At 52.6% G+C, this 24,163-nt stretch overlaps 11 protein-coding genes across 11 annotated transcripts; 4 read left to right on the top strand and 7 right to left on the bottom strand.

The window, feature by feature from the left end:
* Positions 1-444: 444 nt before the first annotated feature.
* On the bottom strand, positions 445-2,772 carry POX_c04156 (uncharacterized protein; the record flags this gene model as incomplete). The annotated part of the gene is made up of 3 exons (XM_050113040.1): positions 445-2,318; positions 2,394-2,633; positions 2,700-2,772. 3 exons carry the CDS (start codon positions 2,770-2,772, stop codon positions 445-447), a joined length of 2,187 nt encoding a protein of 728 aa, XP_049970596.1.
* Positions 2,773-3,749: 977 nt separating this feature from the next.
* On the bottom strand, positions 3,750-5,268 carry POX_c04157 (Elongation factor Tu; the record flags this gene model as incomplete). The annotated part of the gene is made up of 4 exons (XM_050113041.1): positions 3,750-3,931; positions 3,998-4,677; positions 4,747-5,009; positions 5,074-5,268. 4 exons carry the CDS (start codon positions 5,266-5,268, stop codon positions 3,750-3,752), a joined length of 1,320 nt encoding a protein of 439 aa, XP_049970597.1.
* A 511-nt stretch (positions 5,269-5,779) lies between these two features.
* POX_c04158 (uncharacterized protein) lies at positions 5,780-6,475 on the bottom strand (the record flags this gene model as incomplete). The annotated part of the gene is made up of 1 exon (XM_050113042.1): positions 5,780-6,475. One exon carries the CDS (start codon positions 6,473-6,475, stop codon positions 5,780-5,782), a length of 696 nt encoding a protein of 231 aa, XP_049970598.1.
* A 573-nt stretch (positions 6,476-7,048) lies between these two features.
* Positions 7,049-8,846, top strand: POX_c04159 (putative guanosine-diphosphatase; the record flags this gene model as incomplete). Its single annotated transcript, XM_050113043.1, has 3 exons — positions 7,049-7,316; positions 7,391-8,729; positions 8,789-8,846. The coding sequence occupies 3 exons, from the start codon at positions 7,049-7,051 to the stop codon at positions 8,844-8,846; spliced, it is 1,665 nt and encodes a 554-aa protein (XP_049970599.1).
* A 29-nt stretch (positions 8,847-8,875) lies between these two features.
* POX_c04160 (uncharacterized protein) lies at positions 8,876-10,998 on the bottom strand (the record flags this gene model as incomplete). The annotated part of the gene is made up of 3 exons (XM_050113044.1): positions 8,876-8,908; positions 8,965-9,052; positions 10,490-10,998. 3 exons carry the CDS (start codon positions 10,996-10,998, stop codon positions 8,876-8,878), a joined length of 630 nt encoding a protein of 209 aa, XP_049970600.1.
* A 706-nt stretch (positions 10,999-11,704) lies between these two features.
* POX_c04161 (uncharacterized protein) lies at positions 11,705-14,140 on the top strand (the record flags this gene model as incomplete). Its single annotated transcript, XM_050113045.1, has 3 exons — positions 11,705-11,790; positions 11,874-13,324; positions 13,371-14,140. 3 exons carry the CDS (start codon positions 11,705-11,707, stop codon positions 14,138-14,140), a joined length of 2,307 nt encoding a protein of 768 aa, XP_049970601.1.
* Positions 14,141-14,948: 808 nt separating this feature from the next.
* On the bottom strand, positions 14,949-15,631 carry POX_c04162 (uncharacterized protein; the record flags this gene model as incomplete). Its single annotated transcript, XM_050113046.1, has 2 exons — positions 14,949-15,146; positions 15,230-15,631. 2 exons carry the CDS (start codon positions 15,629-15,631, stop codon positions 14,949-14,951), a joined length of 600 nt encoding a protein of 199 aa, XP_049970602.1.
* Positions 15,632-16,217: 586 nt separating this feature from the next.
* POX_c04163 (uncharacterized protein) lies at positions 16,218-18,493 on the bottom strand (the record flags this gene model as incomplete). The annotated part of the gene is made up of 3 exons (XM_050113047.1): positions 16,218-17,239; positions 17,292-18,201; positions 18,281-18,493. 3 exons carry the CDS (start codon positions 18,491-18,493, stop codon positions 16,218-16,220), a joined length of 2,145 nt encoding a protein of 714 aa, XP_049970603.1.
* A 299-nt stretch (positions 18,494-18,792) lies between these two features.
* Positions 18,793-19,183, top strand: POX_c04164 (uncharacterized protein; the record flags this gene model as incomplete). The annotated part of the gene is made up of 2 exons (XM_050113048.1): positions 18,793-18,826; positions 18,933-19,183. The coding sequence occupies 2 exons, from the start codon at positions 18,793-18,795 to the stop codon at positions 19,181-19,183; spliced, it is 285 nt and encodes a 94-aa protein (XP_049970604.1).
* A 382-nt stretch (positions 19,184-19,565) lies between these two features.
* Positions 19,566-21,027, bottom strand: POX_c04165 (uncharacterized protein; the record flags this gene model as incomplete). Its single annotated transcript, XM_050113049.1, has 2 exons — positions 19,566-20,636; positions 20,701-21,027. 2 exons carry the CDS (start codon positions 21,025-21,027, stop codon positions 19,566-19,568), a joined length of 1,398 nt encoding a protein of 465 aa, XP_049970605.1.
* Positions 21,028-21,408: 381 nt separating this feature from the next.
* Positions 21,409-23,823, top strand: POX_c04166 (uncharacterized protein; the record flags this gene model as incomplete). Its single annotated transcript, XM_050113050.1, has 1 exon — positions 21,409-23,823. One exon carries the CDS (start codon positions 21,409-21,411, stop codon positions 23,821-23,823), a length of 2,415 nt encoding a protein of 804 aa, XP_049970606.1.
* Positions 23,824-24,163: the final 340 nt, after the last annotated feature.

Genomic DNA, 24,163 nt, shown 5'->3' on the forward strand with positions numbered 1-24,163 from the left:
GACCATCAGGTCTACCAGATACTTCTGGGGGCAGCGCGTGCTTCAAGAGAGCGTGATACAGTGAGATTAAGAAACACAAAGCAATTCTTGTAAATTATAACATCTATTCGCGATTACACTGACAGATATTCGAGAAGTGGTTCTGATCGGGGGGGGGGGGGGGGGGCTCATAGTTCTAAGGACCAGACATGTACTGGCGGGTCCATACATACGTGAAATATACTAACTGACATCATGCTATTTGCATGGCTGGATGTACATACTATCGGTAATGGAATACAGATTGATTGACCCGTATGAGAGAATAGAACTCGACATGGATTCATGAGCCTATCAATTTGTGGTTTGATTTTTATTCTCAAAAAAATTTAGAATAAAATGAAATTGGTTGTTAGGAAGCACAGACTGGCGCCCCTAGATCGCTTCGGCACGCCGACAAATCCATCACTCAAACCAGTTCATGTTCCAGCCATGATCTAAACCGTGGTCAACGGCCAGATTCAGCCAGGCAGACTCCTCCAGATCATTGAAAAGCCCAGTAAACGAAGTGGACCCAAATCCAGCAAATTCGGTGATCGAGGGATCCTCCCCCGGGGGCAACGGCTGGGCGAGATATTTGGAATTCACGCCGTAACGGGGCAATGGACTCTGCGAGTTTGACGAGCTACTCGCGTACGTCGCAGATGACAGATCTGGGTCAGAGAAAGTGGACGCCTGCAGGGAGTATGGATCGGGGTAGGGTGGAGGAGCGTTCTTGACAGCCGGTACACTCGATCTAGAGTCAACATTGCCATTCTCGTGGACTTTGTGAAAATTCAGCACCTTTGGTCCCGCGCCAATTCGAATGGATCCAAAGTAAGGAATTGTGACTTTGCAGGAGGCCGCGGATGCCCACTCCTTCATCTGCGATCGAGACTTGACGATATTGCTCAGGATCAGTGCCGATTGGGCTGCCACGGTGCCTCCGGCGCCGTTGGCAGCCTGGCCAAGGATGTCCGCCACTTCACCAACGAGTCTCCAGTCCTGATCATCTTGTTGTTTGTACAGCGCAGGAGATTCGTCGAGATGGCCGTAGATGTACACAACCAAAATCATGCTCATGGTAAAGGCAAAGAAATCGATCATTTTGCACAGATACGATCTCATCATGGGCCGAAGGACTTTGTAAAGCATCAACGTGTTTCGTGCCGATTGAATTGCCTCGCGGTGACAGACACCAAAGCGTTGATCGTGAGGAAATTTCAGCAAGAACGGCATATGCAGCAGGGCTCGAACGACGTTGAGCATCATCTGAAGAGGAAGTTTGGCATGAAAGTGCCCACGGGTTTCTTGGGGACCCGGTAGAATTCCAAAAAAACTCTCTGGTAGAGTTTTCCAAGCATCCATCAACTCCTGGTCCAGCTTCAATGTTTCCTCGAAGCTCGTCTCGGAGAAATCATGATTTCGGTCAATGATATGTCCGGTCACGAGACTCATTTGCAAAAAGTATTGATCCGCGTCACCACTGGCCATTTGTAGTCGTCGTTGGATCTGCGGCTGGAAGAAGGATTCCAGCACCCCGTACGGCAGGCCGAGAATCAGGCTCAGTGTCCGATCTGCCGCGGCCAGAGAGCACCAAATTTTCAATCGTCGGTCGAACAGCGTGTCAGTAGGCCGCGGTGTGCGAGTGGAAAGGTGCATCCCAGCAAGATAGGCAAACTCGATAGCCCGGCGGTTTACTAGCCAGGCCTTCCGAAGCCGGCCCTCGCTCAAATGAGATTTTGCCAGCAGTGTCTGGGCTTCAATACCAGGCAGAGTTGCCGCAAAGTCGTCATCACGAACGATGAGGCGATCCACTGCTTCAGTACAGCGAGCGGAAAACTTTCGCGGATCGAGAGGATCTTGCAGGGCTCCAAAGTCGAATTCATGCGGCAGATGAATGACACTGATGGTGAGGCAGATGAGCACCTTGGCGATCTCAGCCGGCGCGATCGAGCTTTCACTCAGTGTGGAGACAAACGTGGATTCGTCCGGACGACTAGGGAAATATTCATCCCAAATACTCCCCGCATGTGACGCTTCCGCAATTACTCGGCGGATGTCCATTGCCGGTGGAAGCAGGGTCAGGAGCTCAGCACGTACGGCGCATGCTTTGGCGGACATGTCTTGCGCCCCAGTGAATCGATCATTGCTATCGGTATCCTCGCGTCGACTCAAAATGTGATTGTCGAATAGCTGCAGCACCGGAGCATTCTGGATCTGGTCACTCGAAGGACCCAAATAATCAGACTCGGGGTCAGGAGCGGGAGAAGTCGGTATGGCTTGAGACACAAGCTTGGCTAAAAGAAGCACCCCGGTTTAGTATTCAAGCAGCATCAACCCCGAGTCATCTTCAGAGCGAATGGGATACACACGAGAAGAGGGGTTTGCACTCTGCAGGTCCAGCCGCTTCGCCAGCTCCTGTACCACGCTTTCCAGATGGGCGACTCTTTCCCGAAGGCTGTATCGCTGCTCGCCCTGGCCATATCCTACCACGGGAGCGCAATCTCCCTTGCTGTGTGCCTGGTCAATGCATGCGGCGCCTCTCAATCTACATTCATGGCAGGTAGCAGGGCGATCTGGGTCATACGTGCACCGAATCTTACGGCGGCGACCTGTTGCGAAGACTCAGTTTTGGTAAGGAACCGCCATAACCCAGGTAGTACTTTCGTAGAACCCACACTCAATACAACTCTTGGTCCCCTTTCGTATCTTTTTACGTGGAGGCCCGTTGGATTCAGCCCAAAGATCCATATCTGCGTGACTCGCCGATCGGAAGCGGGTCAGCGAGTTTGGTCGTCGGTAATAATTTTCGCTATACTGCTGCCTGCATAAAGCGATAGATCCCATGAACGTATGCGAACTTGCTTTGGAGAAAGAGGAGAACGGGTGAAGTTCTCACTGTAAGCTGACGACAGTAATCAGTCACCTCTCAGTACCTAGCGAGTCCCTACCGAGTCCGACTGCTAATCTGAATCAATCATAGGGGTCAAGCGCTACCCGATGCAGTTACACTTTGATCCACTCCGGGCCAGGCGCCGAGCCGCCACTGGAGCCCAGTCAACGTGATGAGTAATCATCCATCGGGGGCAGCCCGTGGACGATATGAAGGAGGGTTGGGCTGAGGTATTCCAGAGGTAAGATTATAGTAGCCAAAAAGACGGACTATATGGTGTATGTTGTATGGTGACAAATGATTCTGTGCGACCGCTTAACATGCATTGCGTTCCCTCAAGCCATTCAGGCCCTGAGTCAGTTGGACTGATGGCACGGCTCGGGTCAAAACTCATAACTGGAAGGAAGGCGTTTGACCTGAAGGGCAGGGCGTGCATCTAACTTCTTGAACAATCGGAGCTTGGCATGCCACTTGTGCTTGATCATTGAAAGTGATAGGTCACGCCTATTCGCGAACGCAGCACACTACGACGAAGCTCCTTGATTTTCATAACGACTGAATGTATTTTCAATGTCGACTTCCTGGGAAGAGGGGAGAAGAGATGATCGGGCTACATCTCCAAATACTATAGAGGTACATGAACAAGATTCAAGCGAAAACTCCGGCTGTCCTTAGATCCCTTTGACTGATCAACGGTTCCCGCGCTGTGAATGTAGAGTAGACAATAAAACAGAAGAGAAATAAGGGGGGTGTCATAATACAAGGGCCGGGTCAGTCTTTGGGTCAAAGAGTAACCTAGCCAGGGTCAAGTCATCGGACCTGTTTTACGGGCCCTTTACTCCATCACGCGAGTGATCAGACCAGTGGCGACGGTGCGGCCACCCTCACGGATGTTGAAGCGCTGACCGGCCTCGGCAGCGACGGGGCGGTGAGTCTCGAGAACCATCTCGACATTGTCACCGGGCTGGACGCGACGAGACTCGTCACCGTCGGGGAAGGTGAGGTCACCAGGCTCATCTGTCATGAAGGTGTGAGAGAGGGTTCATCTGAAGACAAAAGGGAGAGAGAATGTGCTTCACTTACCAGCAGTGCGAAGGTAGACCTGGGGGCGGTAGTTGGAGCCGAAACCGGTGCGGCGACCACCCTCAGCCTCCGTCAGAACGTACATGGAGACCAGGAACTTCTTGGCAGCCTTGGTTGAGGCAGGCAGAGCAATGACCATGCCACGACGGATGTCCTCACGGCGGACACCACGGAGCAACAGACCAGAGTTGTCACCAGCCCGAGACTCGTCGCAAGACTTCTTGAAGGTCTCAATGTCGGTGACCTTGGTCTTGATGGGGACGTTTGAGCCTCCCACGATCTCAACCTCGGTATCCTTCTTCAGAAGACCACGCTCCACACGACCAGAGGCAACGGTACCACGGCCGGGGATAGAGAAGACTTCCTCAATGGACATCAGGAAAGGCTTGTCGAGGTCGCGCTCGGGGGTAGGAATCCAAGTGTCCACAGCCGTCATCAGAGCATCAATTCGCTCAGCACCGATATCGGGGCGGCGGTCCTCAAGGGCGCAAAGGGCAGATCCGAAAATGATAGGAGTCTCCTCACCCTCGAAGCCATAAGTGGACAGGAGCTCACGCATCTCGAGCTCAACGAGCTCGAGCATCTCAGGGTCATCAACGGCATCGACCTTGTTCACAAAGACAACGATCTTCTGGACACCAACCTGGCGGGCGAGCAGCAAATGCTCACGAGTCTGGGGCCTAAGGCGAGGCGGGGGGCATATTAGCACAGAGTTGGTCAAACATTTTCAATGAAACTTCTCAACGTACATCTGACCGTCAGAGGCAGCAACGACGACAATGGCACCATCCATGTTGGCAGCACCAGTGATCATGTTCTTAATGTAATCAGCGTGACCAGGGCAGTCGACGTGGGCATAGTGACGGCTTTCGGTCTGGAACTCGATGTGGGCAGTCGAGATAGTGATACCACGCTTGCGCTCCTCAGGGGCCTTGTCGATGGAGGCATAGTCGAGGAAGTTGGCCAGACCCTTGGAGGCCTGGTGCTTCGTGATGGCCGCAGTCAAGGTAGTCTAGAGGGGAAAGACTGCAATTAGATACACAAAGTATGAGACTCACACAATGTCGAATGCATACCTTGCCGTGATCGACGTGACCGATGGTACCGATGTTGACGTGGGGCTTGGTGCGCTCGAAGGCAGTGGCCAGGCCACGGGCAGCCATCTTGTCGCTGGCGAAGACATGGTGGACGGGGTTGATGGCACGCGGACGCAGCAGAGACGACCGACTGGTGCGCGCCAGGAGGTTCAATGAACGGGTGATGCTCGACATCTTGTAGACGGAAGCCCCAAAATAAGACCGATAGACAACAAGGAAACAAAAAGGACAGTCGACGGGAAGATGAGAAACGTCGCGGCATCAACAGCCAAATTTTCCCGGGGCCAGGGAGCGCTTAGTCATCCCCAGACCAATCACTGGCCGTAACTTGCGGAGCTTCGGCTGAATGACGTTCCAATTTATGCCTACGTATGGCTACTTTGCTCGAGTATTGGCTTAGCATTAAAGGTCTTGATCGAGCAAAAATAGAACGAGGGATGACCGGGCAGTTAATGGATCTGTATTTTGAAAGACAGCCTTGCCGCGGGCAAGAGGGACCTCAGGGGGCAGCACAAGCGTATCCAGAGCCAAGAGAGGAGCATCAGGAGGTATAAACAGGCCACTAGGTGCTCCCTTTCAATCATACAAGTCAGTGCCCGGGATGTAGATACATATGACAATGCTAGGAAACAGGGAGGATAAATGCAGTTCATCTCCATTGGGAAGTTTGCTATTCAACCTGCCATTAGGAAGATTCCTTTTTCACAGTCATAATCACCTGCTTCCCCGGCTCTCCCTCCATCGCCTTCACTTGCGTCGCGCCAGCCTCTCTTGTTGTATCTAACACGGTCTGCATCACATGCTTGATTTCATCCACAGTAGGAGGTCTCTTCGATCTCTTTCGCTTCATGACAACCTCCACTTTGCGACCTTTCTCCAGGAAATTAGTCAGCTGCTTGAGGCGGTGCGATAGATCATGGGCGTCGATTGCCCAGTTGAGCTCGATCTGTTTCGTTTGAACTTTTTGCGCCTTGGCCGATTTTGCCTTGGCTTTCTCATGTTGTTTGGCCTCCATTTTATTCAGGATCTTGCACACCGGAGGTCGATTCTCATCGCCGGGAGATACTTGTAGTAAAAAGAATTTGCTGCGATCAAAGGAGTCAAGCACTTCTGCAAGTCTTTTCGGAGGCATCAGGTTCTGTTCTTCATCGACAAGCTGAACGAGTCGGGTGCCAATGGCCTCATCTTTGATGACGGTTGGTGCATTTGGAGTTCGTACGACCGGTCGGGTCAGGGCCGGAGACTGGGAGAAGTTGCGTGACTCAAAGCAACTGGAAGAGATCTGCGTCCGAACGAGAGCGGATCGGGAGACATGGGGAGAATTGAAGAAGATCTGACGCAAAGCTTGCGCCGGCGAGACGAGGCCACGCATATGGTTCATGTTGTGGCTCCTGGAGGCGGGTGATGCTCGCCAATGGACGATCTGGCCGGTCTGAAGCACGGAAGAGACGCGAAAATCGCGACGGTCAAAGCCGAGGATCTGAAAAAGTAGAGGCTTTGTTTTGTCTGTGTCAACTGATCGAATCGAGATAGCCTGGCCAAGTGCGGAAGCGTTTCAAGGTCGCATAGGTCGTTGCGGGTTGAAAGCAGCCCACTTACTGGAGGTCACAGACAGCGGGAGGAGTCGTACTGGGGAAAGCCGCATCCGGAGAGAGCCTCGCCACATCTGCGCCACAGTCACGGCGTCGGGAAATTAATCAGGTCGGGTTGGTATCGGGATCTCCTTTCTCTCAGCGCTCAGTCGAATTAACTTTCTTTTTCCATTTCTTCGCACTTTCGATTTTTTTGTTTCTTTAAACAGTTCATCGGGGGTGTCCAAAATCTCAGCGGACAAATGATATTCTAGCCCTCTGCTCGTCTTTTGAAACCCCGTCCGGTCGTTGTACCTTATCATTCCCGGTGGTACCTGAAGCCATCTGTTGTTTGGCTTCTCCGTGTTCCATCAGCTGCTCGCATGTCGACTGGAGTCAACAGCCTAGAGCACTCTGAAAATTCTTCCCAGGTCAACTCTGTCGCCCGCCGCCGTTCTGTCTCTCACCATCACAGTTCTTCTGTCACGGCCTCAACTGGGTCTTCGCGACCTGTAAACTCGTTCGACAAAATGGTCTCCCAAAGTCAGAAGTCCCGATGGATCAAAACCGGCGCCATCGTCGGCTTTATCTTTATGCTCCTGCTGTGGCTGTCGCCGTCAAAATCGACCGTCTCAAGTAGTTTCACTCAGGGTATGCGCCCCGGTTCCCTCATCCGCCAGGATTCACACCACCCAGCCGTCACTAACATTTCTTTTTCTCATTAGAGAAAGCGCCTTCTACAGGAGGCGAGTCAGCCAAGTGCACCAAGCCGTTCGACTCTTCGAAGCCCCTGATTCAATATGCCTTGATGATCGATGCCGGTAGTACTGGCTCCCGTATTCACGTCTACCGTTTCAACAACTGCGGCTCTACCCCTGAGCTTGAGAACGAGGTTTTCGAGCAGACTAAGAAAAAGGAGGGTGGGTCTGGTCTCAGCTCCTACCGAGAGGATGCGGAGGGCGCTGCTCGCAGTCTCGATCCTCTCATGGAAACAGCTCTGAAAAACGTGCCCGAGGAATACAGGTCCTGTACCCCGGTCGCGGTCAAGGCCACCGCAGGCTTGCGTCTGTTGGGCCCTGAACTTAGCAAGAACATTCTCGAGGCTGTCCGCACTCGCCTCGAGACCGTCTATCCCTTCCCCGTTGTCTCACGCGAGAAGGGCGGCGTTGAGATCATGGATGGTTCCGATGAGGGAGTCTACGCTTGGATCACCACCAACTACCTCTTGGGCAAGATTGGTGGTCCGGATGAGACCCCTACGGCTGCCATCTTTGATCTTGGTGGTGGCTCAACTCAGATCGTCTTCCAGCCCACCTTTGAGAAGAGCAAGGCTGGCGGCATGCCGGAGCGCCTCGCCGAAGGCGATCACAAGTATGAGCTGAAGTTCGGCGGTCGCGAATTTGAGCTCTACCAGCATTCTCATCTCGGCTATGGTCTCATGTCGGCTCGCGAAGCCATGAACCGCGTGGTTCTGGAGGCTGTGTTGGCCAACAATCCGGATGACCTGTCCTGGACAAAGAAGCCCGTCGCGAATCCCTGTATCCAGCCCAACATGAAAAAGGAGGTCACTGTTACTTTCCCCGATGACCACCCTCTTGGGCCCAAGGTGACTGTGACGATGGCAGGCCCTCAGGACGCCTCTCCCGCCGCTCAATGCCGGGCCATCGCCGAGACGATTCTGAAGAAGGATGCCGAGTGCAAGCTCGCCCCTTGCTCGTTCAACGGTATCCACCAGCCCTCTCTTGCGAAGACTTTCTCTCATGAAGACGTGTACATCTTCTCGTACTTCTTTGATCGCACTGCCCCCTTGGGAATGCCCTCGTCATTCACTCTCGATGAGCTGCACAAGCTGACAGCCAGCGTTTGTGGTGGCGAGGAGACCTGGGGCATCTTTGAGGGTGTCAAGGGTGCCCTCGTGGAGCTTCGTGACCGCCCCGACTGGTGTATGGATCTCAACTTCATGATGGGTCTTTTGCACACTGGCTACGAGATGCCATTGTCTCGTGAGGTCAAGATTGCCAAGAAGATCAAGAACAACGAACTGGGCTGGTGTCTAGGTGCCAGGTAAGCATTTGCAACGTTCCATCTTCATTTCAAGTGCGCCCTGCTAACTTGCTCTATAGCTTGCCGCTTCTGAGCCAAGAGTCCGGCTGGACCTGTCGCATCAAGGAGGTTTCATAAACTTTTACTTCACGCCATTACGTTCACTTTTACTCCTTCTTAATTCCGATGGCTCCGCCATGCTACGTGATGAGCCTATGCATATAAATAGACCTTCTGAGCTCTCTTTTTGTCTGACTTGCTCTTTCTTCTTCTTCTTCTTCTTCTTCTTCTTCTTCTTCTTCTTCTTCTTCTTCTTCTTCTTCTTCTTCTTCTTCTCCTCTGGTCTACATGCACATTGTTTCTGTCACCTTCGGGGTCTTTCTCCGTGCAGGTAGCTTGTGATGAGTATTACCACGTGGAGATTTGTTTTTCAAGCTGCGATTAGACAGCAGCTGATGTTAGCATGGCTGGTCAGTAGGTGATTATGTGGACCAGCCAAGCTTGTGAGATGAAAATGCCACGAATCTTTGTTTCATGCTCCACGCTTGTATCTTTTCCATGTCTTTGAATCTTTCAAGTCAAGGTCTGCGTCGTGGGACGGATAAAGTTTCTTCGTATTGGCGCGTGGACAAGAGTTTCTCGTTGAAGATTGATCGGTCGGATAAAGACTTTGGAATGATACGACCAAGCACCGCTGATACCCGGCTTCTATTCAATATTGCCTATTCTCTTCCAATGAGCTAGGCCGATCAAACTTTATCGCATCATGTTCTTTCTAACATAAGGTTGTGTTGTGCGAGCCTTCCAACTGTGAGTGGATCGACACTCAATCCATTTGTTCTTAATCAGGCTCCAGGGTTTGTAACTTGTCCCCGACTGGGCATCAGCTCTTAACCGCGTTCTTTGGAGGTGACGATAGCCATTATTCAATCGCATTAAGATCCTATTCAAAGAGGCCAGTCGCACGGAATCGCCTTTCAATTTTCGATGCTTTTTCCAACCGTTAGAGACTCCAATCTTTCAAAGGACCAAAGGCAATCGACTCTCAGGCTAGTCAGTCCATTGAAGTTGAGATCGCCAGACCTAGAAGGACTGACGGCACAGAAAAAAACCCAATGGCAGGTCCCGATGAGGTAGGGTTATGCAGGAATGTGTGTACATGTCTCTCTCTCTCTCTCTTGGACAAGGCTCGCGGCTCACACACTCAGTGAGTGAATTATAAAGATCCTGGCTCTGACTACGCAGGGATTTCGCCTAGGGATTCACCTTGACCTCGTACCATAATAAGCTCAAACAACATGAGAAACTATGTAGTATAACCTAAGACCAATAAATTGTCTAAAAAGTTAGGAGCTCACAAGTGTGACTCGTCAGGTGAGACCCACTTTCCCGATCTCGAAAAAGCTGTCTGCAGTTTTGCAATCTTCCAGTCTGAAGCTTTTGCCTGACTTGATTCTGAACAGGCGTTATCAAGAATTGTACCACCTTCTGGCTCCACACCTCCGGTGGTTCCAGACAATGAACTCTCACGTACCCTGGTAGATGCTGTTCAGTGCAGAATGCGGTAGAGTGCCCGGCCATCCTGAACCACCGCCACGGAGAGACCATAAACAGCATGGTAGTAATTCAACTCGTCCCAGGTTGAAAATACTCCCCCTTGAACCTTGCTATGCTGACAAAGCTACTACCGGAAACGAGTGGGAAATAAGAGGTGCGGGATTGATGGCGACTCAAGGCTCAAGCGTACTAGCTCGTGCAATCGCCGATGCAACCTCACTGACTTTGAAGGTCTAGCGCATCTTCTCACTGTGGCGGGCCGGAGAAGAACTGCCCTGAGACTCGGATCAGAGTGATTGGTGACCGTCTGCAAGTCCACAGTGCGCTTGTCCATTACTCGGATGTGCTCATCCCGACCGAACACTTTGCCAGGCACTGGTGGATACTGCGGCCCACGCAGGAACTGGGACTTTCCTACACGGCCTGCACATCCATAGGCCATGTTGTACATGCCCCCGTGGAGTACAACCCAGCTGGTGGGATCACCAAGCCATACACGCAACGCTGAAGAGTACCCTCTACGAGCCCACAGTATGCGGCCATGCACGATGCGGGCGAGGATCAACTGACTCAACTGAGTGACTATGGCGCAGTTGCCGAATCGGGAAACATGTTGGAATTTCGAAGCAATCAGTGGTGTCTCCACGATTGGCTTCCTCAGGTGGACGGATGTCTGTCTGTCCAGGCACACGTTCTCTGTGGGGCAGACGATTGGCTTCTGCGGAAGAACCATAATGGAGTTGGTCACCGCCCAAAGAGGTTAAAATCCATGCCGCTCACAATTAAATGACCACGATCGGTTTCACTCCGGGTCCTCACCAGTCCACTGCAAAAAGATTATGAGAGAATGTTGTATTTTGGGAGCTGAGCTATCAATGCTTTCGGGTGGGTGAATGTCAGTCGGCAGCAAGACGTTGCAAGACACGGATGGCCTCTCCGCAACAACCTTCGTCAAGTATACACCAGTTTCCTAATTGGGCATTTTGAAAATGAGCCCCTGAGACGGTGCTGTCCTGTCCAATGATGGATCAACTCTACATGTTGATGGCCAAATGTGCTCTCTCTCTCTATGGGGGTGACGATCTCGTGCAAAAGCCCTCCGTACTATCCCCGAATGGGAATATGCCATTCTGCGATGAAGATGCAACGCTGTAAGACACACAGCGCTCAGCGACAGAGGAACGACGCCGACTCAAAGCATTGGACAGTACAGAAGTGGATGAATCTATCTATTGAGCAAAGGTTGGCTATAAAGAAGGCCGCATCACCGCGACGATGACCTGAAATCATCGTGCTATTCACCCTCGTCCTTCATTTACTCAACCTCGATTCGGTTTACTTTCCTTCAATCTGATCGTATTCATATACCTTGTCTATCTTTTACAAATTCATCTTTCTATTTTGACTTAACCATTTGATCTCTTCTTCCTGGACGAGCCATGCGTGGTACACACCTATGGATGGCCCTAACCGGCCTTGTGGCCACAGCTTCTGCGGCGGCCCTTCCTGCACCGCAGCCCAAGAGGTATGAGTGGTTATCAGGCAATTACCTTGGGAGGAGAGTGAAGTTGGTTAAAATGATCTCTTCTAAACAATCTTTCTTAACAGCGTGTTTGAAAAAAGAGATACGTGCTCGGGTCCTGTTGCCTCTTCTCCTACCTCGTATTGGATGGCGGACCAGGATCACACGGGCGTTACTCGAGGATATGCTCCTGGAGTGAAGAAAAACCCCAACTATCCCGTCTGGCGAAACGTTCAACATTATGGTGCCTCGGCGGACGGGTCTGGAGACCAGACCGGTAGCATTCAGAACGCTATCGATGACGACGGGTCTGGTGGTAGCCGTGAGGGCAAGGGCGTCACTAAGTTTCCGGCGGAAGTGTTCCTACCCGGCGGCACTTATCAGCTCGGAAGCACTCTGAATCTTCGTGTTGGTACTGTCATCACCGGCGATCCTCTGAACCCACCTGTGTTGAAAGCCTCTGCCAACTTCAACGGCGACACGGTGATCAATGGATACGACGGCGCGCACGGGGCACCGGAGACCAGCTTCATGACTCTCGTGCGCAACGTGGTCATTGATACCACTGCCTTGAGTCCCGATGCTGCGATCACGGCCCTTCAATGGGGCGTTGCCCAGGGTTCGGGCTTGACCAATGTCAAGATCAATATGCCCTACAATTCCAACGGGCAGGTTGGCATCAACTTGACTGGTGGATCCACGATCGCGGTGACTGATGTCCACATCCACGGCGGTGCTATTGGCATTAAAAACTCCAACCAGCAGGTCAATTTCAAGAACGTTTACTTCCAAGGCTGTACTCTTGGCTTCAAGGGCGCTGGTGGATGGACCGCCTTGCTCCAAGGCGCTACCTTTGACTCCAACGGTGTTTGCATCGACATGACCTCCAACCAGTTGGGTAGTTTGACACTCTTAGATTCCAAGGTGACCAATTCCGGCACGGTCATCAAATTCCACGACTCTTCCAACGACGGAGGCAACCGCCAGAGCCAGCTGTTGATCGAGAATTTGGAGCACGATACCGATCACCCTATTGCTGTTACAAGCAATGGCGATGTGAAGCTCGCAGCCACCGGCCACGTCGACACTTGGGCCTGGGGAAACATTACTCCCGGCGTGTATGAGACCGGTAGCAGCTTCTCTACCTCTCGCCCCGATGTGCTGTTGTCAAACGGCAAATATGTTATGCGCACCCAGCCCACTTATGCCGAGTATGCCGCTGACCAGGTTGTCAACGTCAAAAATGTCGACGGCTACCCCGTCAAGGGAGACGGTAGCACGAGTGATGTGGCCTCGTTGAATGCTATTCTTGCTCAAAATGCTGCCAACTGCAAGATTTCTTACTTCCCCTACGGTGTTTACATTGTCGATGATACCCTCAAGATCCCTATTGGATCGCGGATCGCTGGTGAGGCCTGGGCTGTCATTTCTGGCAAGGGTGACGCCTTCAAGGATGCTTCCAACCCGAAGCCCGTCGTCCAAATTGGACAGCCTGGTGACGTGGGTGTCCTCGAGATCCAGGACATGCGCTTCGGTTGTGAGCGAGGTCCTTCCCGGGGCGATCGTTGTCGAGGTCAATGCAGCCGGTGCCAGCCCCGGAGACGTAGCCATGTGGAACACCATGGTTCTTTTGGGTGGTACTAGCGATACCAGTATCTCTCAAAACTGCCAAGACCAAGACACCTCGAAGTGCATGGCAGCCTTCCTTGGCATGCACCTGACATCCTCCTCTTCTGCCTACATCGAGAACCTCTGGGTCTGGACCGCCGATCACAACCTTGACAATGGGGGCTCTGCGTATACAGTCATCTCTACTGGCCGCGGTATTCTCGTAGAAGCCACCAAGGGTACCTGGTTGACCGGCTCTGGATCAGAGCACAACTGGTTGTACAACTACAACTTCCACGCGGCCGAGAACGTTTTCGCTGGTATGCTGCAGTCCGAAAGTCCCTACATGCAGGGATCAGGCGCTACTCAGACTGCTCCAGCTCCCTGGACCGCCGAGTCTGCTTACGGTGACCCTGACTTTTCCTGGTGCGGCGGCGGCGACCAGAAGTGCCGCACCTCGCTGGCCACCAATGTCGACGGCGGCAAGAACGTGCTGCTGTACAACAGCGCTGCCTGGGCATTCTTTGATGGGCCTTGGTACAGAGACTACGGCACCCAGTGCTCTGGCTCCTGCCAGACCAACATGATGCGCGTCGCCAACAGCCCCAACAACCTGGCATGGTACTCCATCAGTACCAGAAAGACCGATGTTATGATTCTCGATGGCCAGTCTAACCCTACCGAGTACAATCACCCTGGTAGCTGGGAAGGTCTCATTCAGGCTTACACGCAGTTCGCCGCATAAGTTGAAATTTGATGGTGGAGAGAGTACCCCTGGATGTGCGGAGCCTTGTTGGAAAAAGAAGACCTCGATTTGATCTCTTCCTCTGATAACCAGGAACTTTTTAACTTCTCTTGTGGATTTCATTGAATTTCAGAGAAGTCTCTGTATATACATACACATTTATGTACTCGATTTCTTGAATATATATCAGTTTGCTGTACATTTCCAATTGGTTTGAAGTTCGCGATCCAGAATAAATAGTTATCTGCTGATTCCCGGGTCGGTGAATGGGCGAATTTAACCAGACTGGGCTCTCCAGGGTATCTCCCTTGTATGAGGTTTTAGTTAGCACATACTCTTGCAGGGGTACCTGCGGTTCACTTGAATACCATGAGATCTTACCCCGTCCAACGAAAGCTTACTAAAGTAGATATACCTTCATAACATTGCTCTGAAAAGTTTCCTCCAAATGTCAATGTAGTGAAACGATACCCACGTGCCGAGATTAGGTAGTGGCATGAAGTTAGAGGCTCAAAGAAGATAAGTGGAGGTTCCTAGTATGTACAATCCTCACGTTGGAAGAATAAGTGCAAACTGGAAGATGCTTTGGTTGAGACTCCCAGGGGTTTTTTTTTTCGAATAAAAATGTTCAGCTGACAAACCTGCTGGTACAGATGCCAATTGTATTTTCCATTTACGAGTATTCAACCTCATCGTCGATGGATGCAGACCAAAAGAGAAAAGAAAAAGACTTGGAAGGATCGCTAAAAAAGAAAGATTCGCAAATGCACGGATGTTTTTCTCGAAATTGTCAGTCCCAAAAAGATCTTCACTCCGCCATCTCCTCAATAGACGGCTTGATTTTCGACGAGGTGATTCCACCCATGAGTTGGCCGAGTAGATCTGAGTCTCCATCTGCGTCGAGCTGATCCGAGTCTGCAGTGGGTCTCTCATCGTCGCTTTCCTCGCCACTTGACATGTCCTGATCATCACTGCGTTTCTCTTCCAGGACGCCCAGGCCGAGATTCTGCATTGCGAAATAAGTCAGTCGATTCAAATTCCCTCAAATATAACCGACTTGAAGAGCGAACGAGGAGTTCAACCACATACCATTTCAATATAATCCTTGCCATCTTCATCCACAGAATCCAAGACCATTTCCTGCCCCCTCCCTGCGGCAATCTCTTTCTCCAGGTCCTCATTCGCATCCTTCATCTTTGGCAAAAAAGCCGATAGCCGTGATAAGAGATCTGAACCCCCCTGCACACGGTGTATATTCGGCTTGGGACGACCAGCGAGATGGGGTATTGACGCCGCAGACGCGGATGTACGTTCCTGGCCATCACCCATCTCTGCATCTGCTCGTTCGTCTTCGCTATCCTCCTCCTCCTCTTCGCTTTCGGTTTCGCTTTCTGAGGATGAAGATCCCGAAGATGAAGTCGGATCGTCGTCGGAATCCAATGGCTGCCTCTTGTGGGAGTCTTCAGTCTGCTTGATGGCTGCCATGCTCATATTGGCGTTGAATGATCGACACAGCTCGGAATATATCTTCACCCGCCGACTTCCGGACGTTCTCTGGCGTATAGGTAGATGGAAACAACGAATCTAATATGTAGTTGCACAGTCGTGGAATGTGAAGAGACAGGAGCCGGAAGGTGGATTGATCGTAGAGAAGACTTTGCTTTGGTAGGCTACCTCTCGCAGAGGAAGATATTTATAACGGACTGGTTGATAATAGGGCAAAAACAGCCCTCTGTGACTTCAGATGATTGATCGTCGGGGGAAAAAAATTGTCGAGTCGCATGGCAATTGCCTTTCAACTTTTTGGAGGGTGGAGCTAGTCCCGATAAGATAACGATCGGTCTTCATGTGCTCGCCCGGCGGAGGCTCCACAGTGCGATAAAGTTGGTAAGAATCTAAATATTCAATCCATGGGTTCGTAGTACCGAGTAAATCATGAAGTAATAAGTTGTCAGTACTGTGATTTTTGAGTAGCTAGTACCAGTCAAATTCCCTTTTCATTTAGATCAAGAAACAATGGGCCTTCCAGCAAGATATTATTTCTACCTGCTTGAAGCGTTGCATTTTGAATGTTTTGCTATTTTACATCAATGTCGTTGGCTAGTTGGGCATCCAGAACATGCTGCCATTTAGCTAAGGCATGTTTGGATTTGATCAAGCCTCCATGTTTTGTGGCCCCCATAGAGGGAGAAAAAAAAGAAGAATCATCTGCTTCGACTTCTTCTTCTGCTTGGACTTCTTCGTCGGCTGTGGCTGCGACGGCGAGGCCGGCGATCATCCAATTCTCTCGCAGGTTCGTCTGCGGTTGATGCTTCACCGTCGCCCCCTGGAGCAGTTTCACGCGGCGCTTCCTTCTCTTTCTCAGAGCCTGGGATATACCGATCGATATCGCCCATAGCTCGATCTCTGTCTCTGTCTCGTTCCGGAGTGCGGACCCGGCGCCGAGGTGATCGACTGCGTGTGCTCGTAACCGGTACATAACGGTCAATGTCAAGAATGCCAGGAGAGTTCCGCCGTGGAGGTGATCGACGGCGAGAGCGTGACCTTCGTCTCGTAGCTGATCGCGATCGAGACCGCCATCTGGGAGCAGCAGAGCGGGAGCGTGAACGACGACGCTCTCGGCTGCGATGACGGAAACGAGAGCGTGATCGTGAGCGTCGGCGGGAAGGAGAACGAGTGTGTCGAGCTCGTCGAGAGCGGTAATCGTCATCGTCAAGACGGTCTCGATCTCGGCTGCGATCGTGCCGTCGTCGGTCCAGGTCTCGGTCTCGGTCTCGATCACGGGATCTTGAGCGTCTGCGGTCTCGATCACGATCTCGAATTCTTTCCCTTTCCCTCTCGGTACTTCGGTTTCTGTCCCGTTCGCGGTCTCTCTCCCTTTCTCGCAGCGGTCTGCTGGCGGACCGACTGCGGCTCCGTCGCGCAGGGCGGTAGCTGCGCTCATCTCGAAAGTCTCGAAAGTCTCGGTAGCCACGACGGGCTTCCATAGAGCGGTCTCGAGACCTGATGGATGCATCCCGCGAGCGGTCACGGCGACGATCGGGATCATAACGAGAAGTATGTCGGCGGCGCGAGCGACTTGTGCTGCGGCTTCGATCCCTGGCCTGGAATCTATCACGATCAGACCGGCCAACAATGGAATCGGCCCTACGGGAATTTCTGGAAAGACTGGGCGCTCTTGTGGAGGCGCTAGAAGTTTTAGGTTGCGCAGCGGAGGCAGAGGGCTTGAGACCGTTCTCAATAGCTTCAGCCTCTTCAAAGTCGAATTCGCGCTTTTGACGGGCCTTGGCAGCCAGTTCTTCGCCCTCTTTTAACAACATCTGCAGCGCAAACTCCTCTAATGACTTCTCGTCGACGTTGGGAAGATTTGGCGCGGGCGTTGGGTCTTTCGAGGCGGCGGACTTCTCCCATTTCGGGTCTCTCAAGCGAGGAGATAGGCCTCGATCAGAGCGATATGCTGGGGACCGATCACGATAACGATATCGATCACGATCTTCCCTCCTCCTTCGTTCGTACCGCTCTTCTCGCTCGCGATCCCTTTGCTCGTCGAGTGCCCTTTGTTCTTCACGCAAGCGCTCACGTTCAGCACGCCTTTTGTCGTCCATCTCTTTCCTCCGGGCCCTTTCCTCCTCTTCTTTTTGGCGCTCCGCTTCCCGTTTCTTGCGTTGCTCCTCTTCCCTGATACGCCTTTGCTCCTCTTCGAGTTCTTTTTGCTTGCGCATTTCCTCGCGCCAAGTCTTATCTCGTTCCTCTCTCCTGGCCCGCACAAACGCCTCGTAATCTTCGTCGGTCTTGCTCCCAGAAAGCTCTTCTTTTGATGCTGTCTTTTCCCCAACATCCTCGCGGCGAATCGCACGGACGGTCTCCAGAATGGCGTCGAGGTGCTTGGAGGCTATTGTGTTGATGGACTCCTCGACGTTCTTGTACACGTCGCTTCGATCCACGGCACCTTCTATCAGTGTCGCCGCTTTTCCACGTTCACGCGAAAGGTGCGCTGGCTCGCGCTCAATCTCCGATTCGGCCAATGCGATCAATTGATCTGTAAATTTGGTCTTGGAGTCCTAGTCAAAGCATTAGCCCATTGAGACAAACCGATGACCAAGCATCTTTCCGTGCGATGGGTACATCAAGACATCATACCCCGTCATTGAATTCTGCCCAAATCTGTTTGCGAATGCTGTCGAATCCACCTTTCTTCTTGAAAGAGTGGAGCAGCTTGTCAATCGCTGCATTCTGGGCCGCCGTTGTTGGAAGGTCCTCAGGCTTGTATTTTTTTCGGATCAAGGAGCTCAGATCAGGCGCAGGCCGCTTCGACCCTGACTGCGCATCCTCCATGACCTCGTCGGCAGCCATCTCAAACCGCCGGAGAACTCAATGGCAAGGGACGAGAGTGAGAGCGCGCAACGAGCGATAAGCGATAACATGGGGATGTCCGGCGGAAAGTTGTTCCGTGCTTAGAACTGCGGGTTGCTGATTTGCTTCAACCTCCTGCCGCCCGGATACGACTACACGCCTCGACCGACCCCATCCACATTGACCTCGGGAGACGCTCCAATTAGGCGGCACAGACATACAGTCCTTCTTGTCTGATACCAAGCTCGCAGGAATCTTGAACTCTGAATCTCCCCCGAGCCCCCGTCAAATCCTCCATCATGGTTCACAAAGTCCTCTTCTGGAGCGGCTTCGGTGCGTGACGTGCCCTCCCCTCACTTTGGTTCACCTCCAATTCGTGGAAGCCGGGCGTCCTCGAGCCCTCTCAGTGACTGAAGCTAACATGTTCACGCTTGATCAGGCATTGCCGTCCGCCTTTGGCAACTTGGCATCGAGATGCGCCCCATCCTCGCCAGGGAATCCCTTTGGGTCTACCCTCTCTTCGCCGGTGTTGGTGGCAGCTTCGGCTACTGGATGCAGGGTGTTGAGAACCGTCAGTTGAAGATGCTCGCTCAGCGACGAGAGGCTATTCTCGAGAAGCGCCGACGACGGGACGAGCGCGAAGCGCTCAGCAAGACCGAGGAAACCGCTGTCCTGGCCGCTGCATCATAAGCGGCTGGTCTGCGTTTGAAGTGATGATTTTTGCGGGAGTGAAAGCATTGCGTGTGTATTCATTCTTTTCTTTTTTTCTCTGTTCTTGACATGTACCAAAATTCCACGGTTCGATATCCATTCAACCTCGGAGAGCCGGCGCGGCTCAGCCGCCAGCCGATTGCGCAGTAGCAATTCTATTAGACTTTCTTCGTCCATCTTCAGATCCCCGCCTGGTGACGAACTGGTGGTCTTTTCCACCGACCTACGTGCTTCGCTCAGCGGCCCAACGACGTCAGCCCTCAGTCTCGACAGCCAAGCCAAACTGGATAAAGGGTTTACGTCTAGTGGGTTGAACTGGAATGTGGAAACATCCGGGAAGAAAAGTTCGTGTCTTGATACATTAAGATCTCTCAATCGTGAACTGTAGAGAAACCTCCCATTTCTGACCGCCAGTGCCATAACCACCACCGAGGCGGTTCCGAATCAGGCTAGAAATCTTTTCTCTCAAACGAGAAGTAGTCTCCTCCGATCCGCTCACGCGGATCTTCAGATTAGCCATACAGAGTCCATAATGCACTTGCCAGAAGCGTGCATCATCGACGCCGTGCACTGCCGGGTCGGCCTCAATGTCTTTGATCACCTCTGGCACGCCTGGCCCCGAGTAAGACATGAGCAGCATAGATCCCAGAGTCTTGACCAGCCGTACCCCGAGCACACACATTGAGATTGCAATTGTGCCGGAGAGAAGCTTATCAAGCCAATCGTAGATGCGGATCGAGACCAAGGGCAGCAAGAGCAAAAGTGTGGAACATGAAAGAGTCAGGAAGTGGGAGGGGTTGCTCAATACCGACGGCAGGGACTTGATGTACCCGAATCGCATGGCTTTTCCAATACGCGCGTGATTCTTCAGTCCAATTGCAGAGACGAGCGTCGAGGAGATGGCCAAGATGGCGGTGACATCCACACTCCCGATTGATGCTCGCTCATGGTCATGGTCATGATGTGGTTCATGGCCAGCCTTCTCGAGGAAATGTTGGAGGTTGTGAGAGATCAAATCCATGCCCATGAACAGGAGCAAGACACACATGGCAAATCCTGCCAGGACCTCGGTGCGTGCCAGCCCAAAGGGATGCCGGATGCTGGACCGCTTCCACACCTCAAAGTTGCCCAGGACATCCACCGCCACGCAAAGTAGGGCCCCCAATGAGTCGAACAATATCAGGTGTGAAAGTGCAGTCATGGCGAGCGACCCATGCGCAGTCCAGAGAGTGTAAGCAGCAACGAACATGTGGCATACACTCCACCAGAATCGCGTCTTCTGCTCCCTCGACATGCTGGCGCGACACTCCTTCCACGTCGGAATCGGCAGCGAGTTGGGCAAAGCCAAAGGCGCTCGCGGTGGAGGTTCGAGGAATATTTGATGCGAGATACTACTGTGTTTGTACTTGTGACCACGACGCTGTCCGATATTCTAAAGAGACGGGTATGGTTTATCAGAATCCGGTTTACAAATACAAACGTCTGTCATGGCATACCGATTTGACCACTGGACCCTTGGCCATGACGGTGGTGTTAAAATTGAACGGGCCCCCAGCGGCAGGATCACTAGATCCTGATTGTGCTGGAGTGCCATTGTCTACCCGCCCCGGACTGAGAGTGAATGATGATTTAGTCGGACTCCAGCGATCTGATGCCCCCTGATCCAGAGGCATCGTTCTGGGGAACGATTCTCTGAGGGGCGATAGAGCGTCACGATCCAGCGGCATTGTTGAATTGATTGAGGATTCATGATGTGCAGGAGCCTCGTCTGGTGGCGGAGTCGGCGTACGGGGCGGAATTGGCAGGGGGAGGTTTGAAGCCATTATTACTCTGGCCGGACGGAGGTATCAACAGCGGCCAAGTGGGCAGGACATCGGCGGGGAAGAGAGGCGCGTCTCGGAAGCTCGCCAACTTTGGGAAAAGGAGATTGCGGAGGCTGTAGCAGCCTGAGAATCGAGGTGTCTACAAGTCTGTCGGAAGGGGCGGGGAGGCGACGGTCTCGACCGCATGTCAAGTACATCATCCACTCGGAGAAGACGCCGCAGGACTACCACCCTCGTCATTGATCGCAACGCGCATTTGCCAGCGGCGCGGTATATGAGACTCACGCTTGACGTTCGCGCATCCCCTAGCTTTTTGTTAGCGATGCATCTTGCCTTTGTGTGCTGAGAAAGAGATTCCGATGCAGCAATCTCGTGGCGTCGATGGATAACCGTGGCTCTTTCTTCTTCTTTCTGCTGGTATTCTACCTACTCCTCAGCTCTCAGTCACGCCCTCCACTCATCGATGAGGATCGAGAGCGCCAGCGCGCGCTCAACAGAGAGCAACATGCGCTGCAGCTACTGAATGAATCCAGGTATGGAGACTTTGACCCGCCGGCGGATCGATGGCTTCCATCCTTGGGTTTACGCGCGAACGATACTTTCGCGTGGGATCTTCTTCCACAAGTCCAAGATCGTGTCCGGTACCAGATTCAATCTGCCATCGCTGCCACGGGTGTCGAAACGCCCCAGGATCTCGACCAAATCTCTCTTACTCCATCAACGAATCTGACTAAGCTGTTCCTCCCGGTATACCGCAACGTCACGGGAAAGCTTCGAGGAGACTGGGTCCGCAGGTCTGATGTCCAGCGTCGTATTCCTCTGAACATTTCGGCGATCACCCTGGAGCATGAATATTATGAGGCCGAGTTCAGTTCCAACATCACGGGCAATGACGGCACGTTTCACTTTGACATAGAAGAGGGCGCCGGGGAAGACCTTCGCATAGGGGAGTCGCTCGTCCGAGAGATCCGGGCGAGCCTTTCAGTCGAGGGGAACGATTTCTGGGGTAGCAGCTGGGACATGCCGCTGTTTGGTGTACATTTCCCTGAAAATGGAGGCATTCTTCTGACTACCACGAGTGAGAAATTCGCCGGCATCTTCTCTTTGCCTCACTTTGCGCTCTCTGCCGACACCTCTGAGATGTCTCACAAGTTATTGATGAAGTCGCTCATCAATACAATGTCCCGCAACCAGTCTCTGCACCCGTCGTTCTTCCCATGGTCCACGTTGTCAGGGACTGAACAGGCTGAATTCCTAGCACCAAAATGCGAGCACATCGTTTATCTCCAGCAGCATCCAGTCGTGATCAAAGAGAATGTTGCCGATCGATTGATGCTTGACCGGATGGAGCAGGAACTGAGGTTCCCTGTGGGAGCCCCTATCCCTGATCCTCCGCTCATGGTCATGTCAGCTGTCATCTTTTCTCCTGACTGCGGGTACATACTCGAGTCGAAAAGTGCCCCGGAATTCCCACCCACTGACTCGCTCTATTTGACGGGTCCCAAACTGGAAGAGTATGGCAAGTATGCAGCGCGCCTCCTTTTTGTGACCTGCGGCGTCTTCGTTGGGCAAATTGCCCTGTTGCTACGACAGATCAAAGAAGCGTCCACTCCTTCTACGAGAAGCCGCATCAGTTTCTACACCATTGCGTTGATGGCACTTGGGGACGGGCTGATCTTGACGTTCATTACACTGGAGCTTCATGCCGCCGTATCTTTCTTGGTGACCTCCACGGCTCTGTTCCTGGCCTTCCTTTCCGTCAGTTACATCGGTATGAAATTCATGATGGAGATCTGGACCGTTCAAGAGCCTGAGCGTCGTGAAGAACGGCCTGCAAATCTGCCAACGCCCACCACGCGCCCGGCAACCCTTCCGTTGCCTGCAACCGCGCCAGTGCGGGACACGGGGGCCACGCCCGTCATCTTGACCCCGGATCAAGACCCGCCGGCCGACGAGACGGACCCACCACCCACCACCAATCGACCAGTCGCCCCCACACCCAGCCAGCTTCGCACCGATGTGGGCTCAATGTATGCGCGCTTCTACCTGGCGTTCTTTGGACTGTTTATCATCACAATCTTTGCGATGCTCCTGCCTCGGCGAGCTGCTGCCATCTATGCGCGCGCAATAGCTGGGATCTATCTTTCGTTCTGGGTCCCTCAAATCTACCGTAATGTGATGCGCAACTGTCGCAAAGCACTGCGGTGGGAATTCGTCATCGGACAAAGTGTCTTGCGACTCTTCCCATTCGTATATTTCTGGACAACTCGTGGAAATATACTGTTCATTCGTCCGGATTGGATCACTGCCCTGGTCATGGCGGGATGGGTTTGGATTCAAGCGTGGACCCTGGCCAGCCAAGACGTTCTGGGACCTCGCTTCTTCGTTCCTCATGGCTGGGCCCCTCCTGCCTATGATTACCACCCCACACTGCGCGATAGTCCAGAGACTGACGCGGACTTGGAATCCGGGAACGTTCTGTCCATCACCTCTCTGCGGGCCGACGAACGTGACCTCATCGCCGAGACCAAGGACGATGGAAAGCTCAAGTCCAACTACCGCAAAAAGGTCGTCTTTGATTGCGCTATCTGCATGCAAGACATAGAGATCCCGGTGCTCTCGGGACCGACTTCTGCTGGCGGAAGTAGCGTCACTGAGGGTGCTTCGAACATTCTGAGTCGCCGCATGTACATGGTTACTCCATGTCGACACATATTCCACACCGCCTGTTTGGAAAGTTGGATGCGGCTCCGCTTACAGTGTCCCATCTGCCGTGAAACGATTCCTCCTGTATAGACCTTTTATCAGAACAGACATGCTAGAGATGATATGATGCATTTCTTGGAGATTTAGAAAAGATTGTCACTTTTGAATTTGAGCCGTTGTTTGCCGAGCATCCCTAAGTAGGAGGTACTCAGCTTTGATATCTGTGCATCCCGCCGTGACCGGGTGCTTTTTCGTTCTTCTCCGTCTCCGGAACAATGACGGGACCGGGGGCTTCCAATTACTGAAGGTCGCCGATCAGGGCCGCCGTTCCCGACGGTCACGCTGAATGCGTGGGCTTCATAGCCACTGAACATTCCCCTAGTCATGCATCGACGAAGAAGGGGAGGAACGATGTCAATAGGGCGTTGGC

The sequence above is a fragment of the Penicillium oxalicum genome, chromosome III (genome assembly GCF_001723175.1).
Source record: "Penicillium oxalicum strain HP7-1 chromosome III, whole genome shotgun sequence".
NCBI classification, from domain to species: Eukaryota; Fungi; Ascomycota; class Eurotiomycetes; order Eurotiales; family Aspergillaceae; genus Penicillium; species Penicillium oxalicum.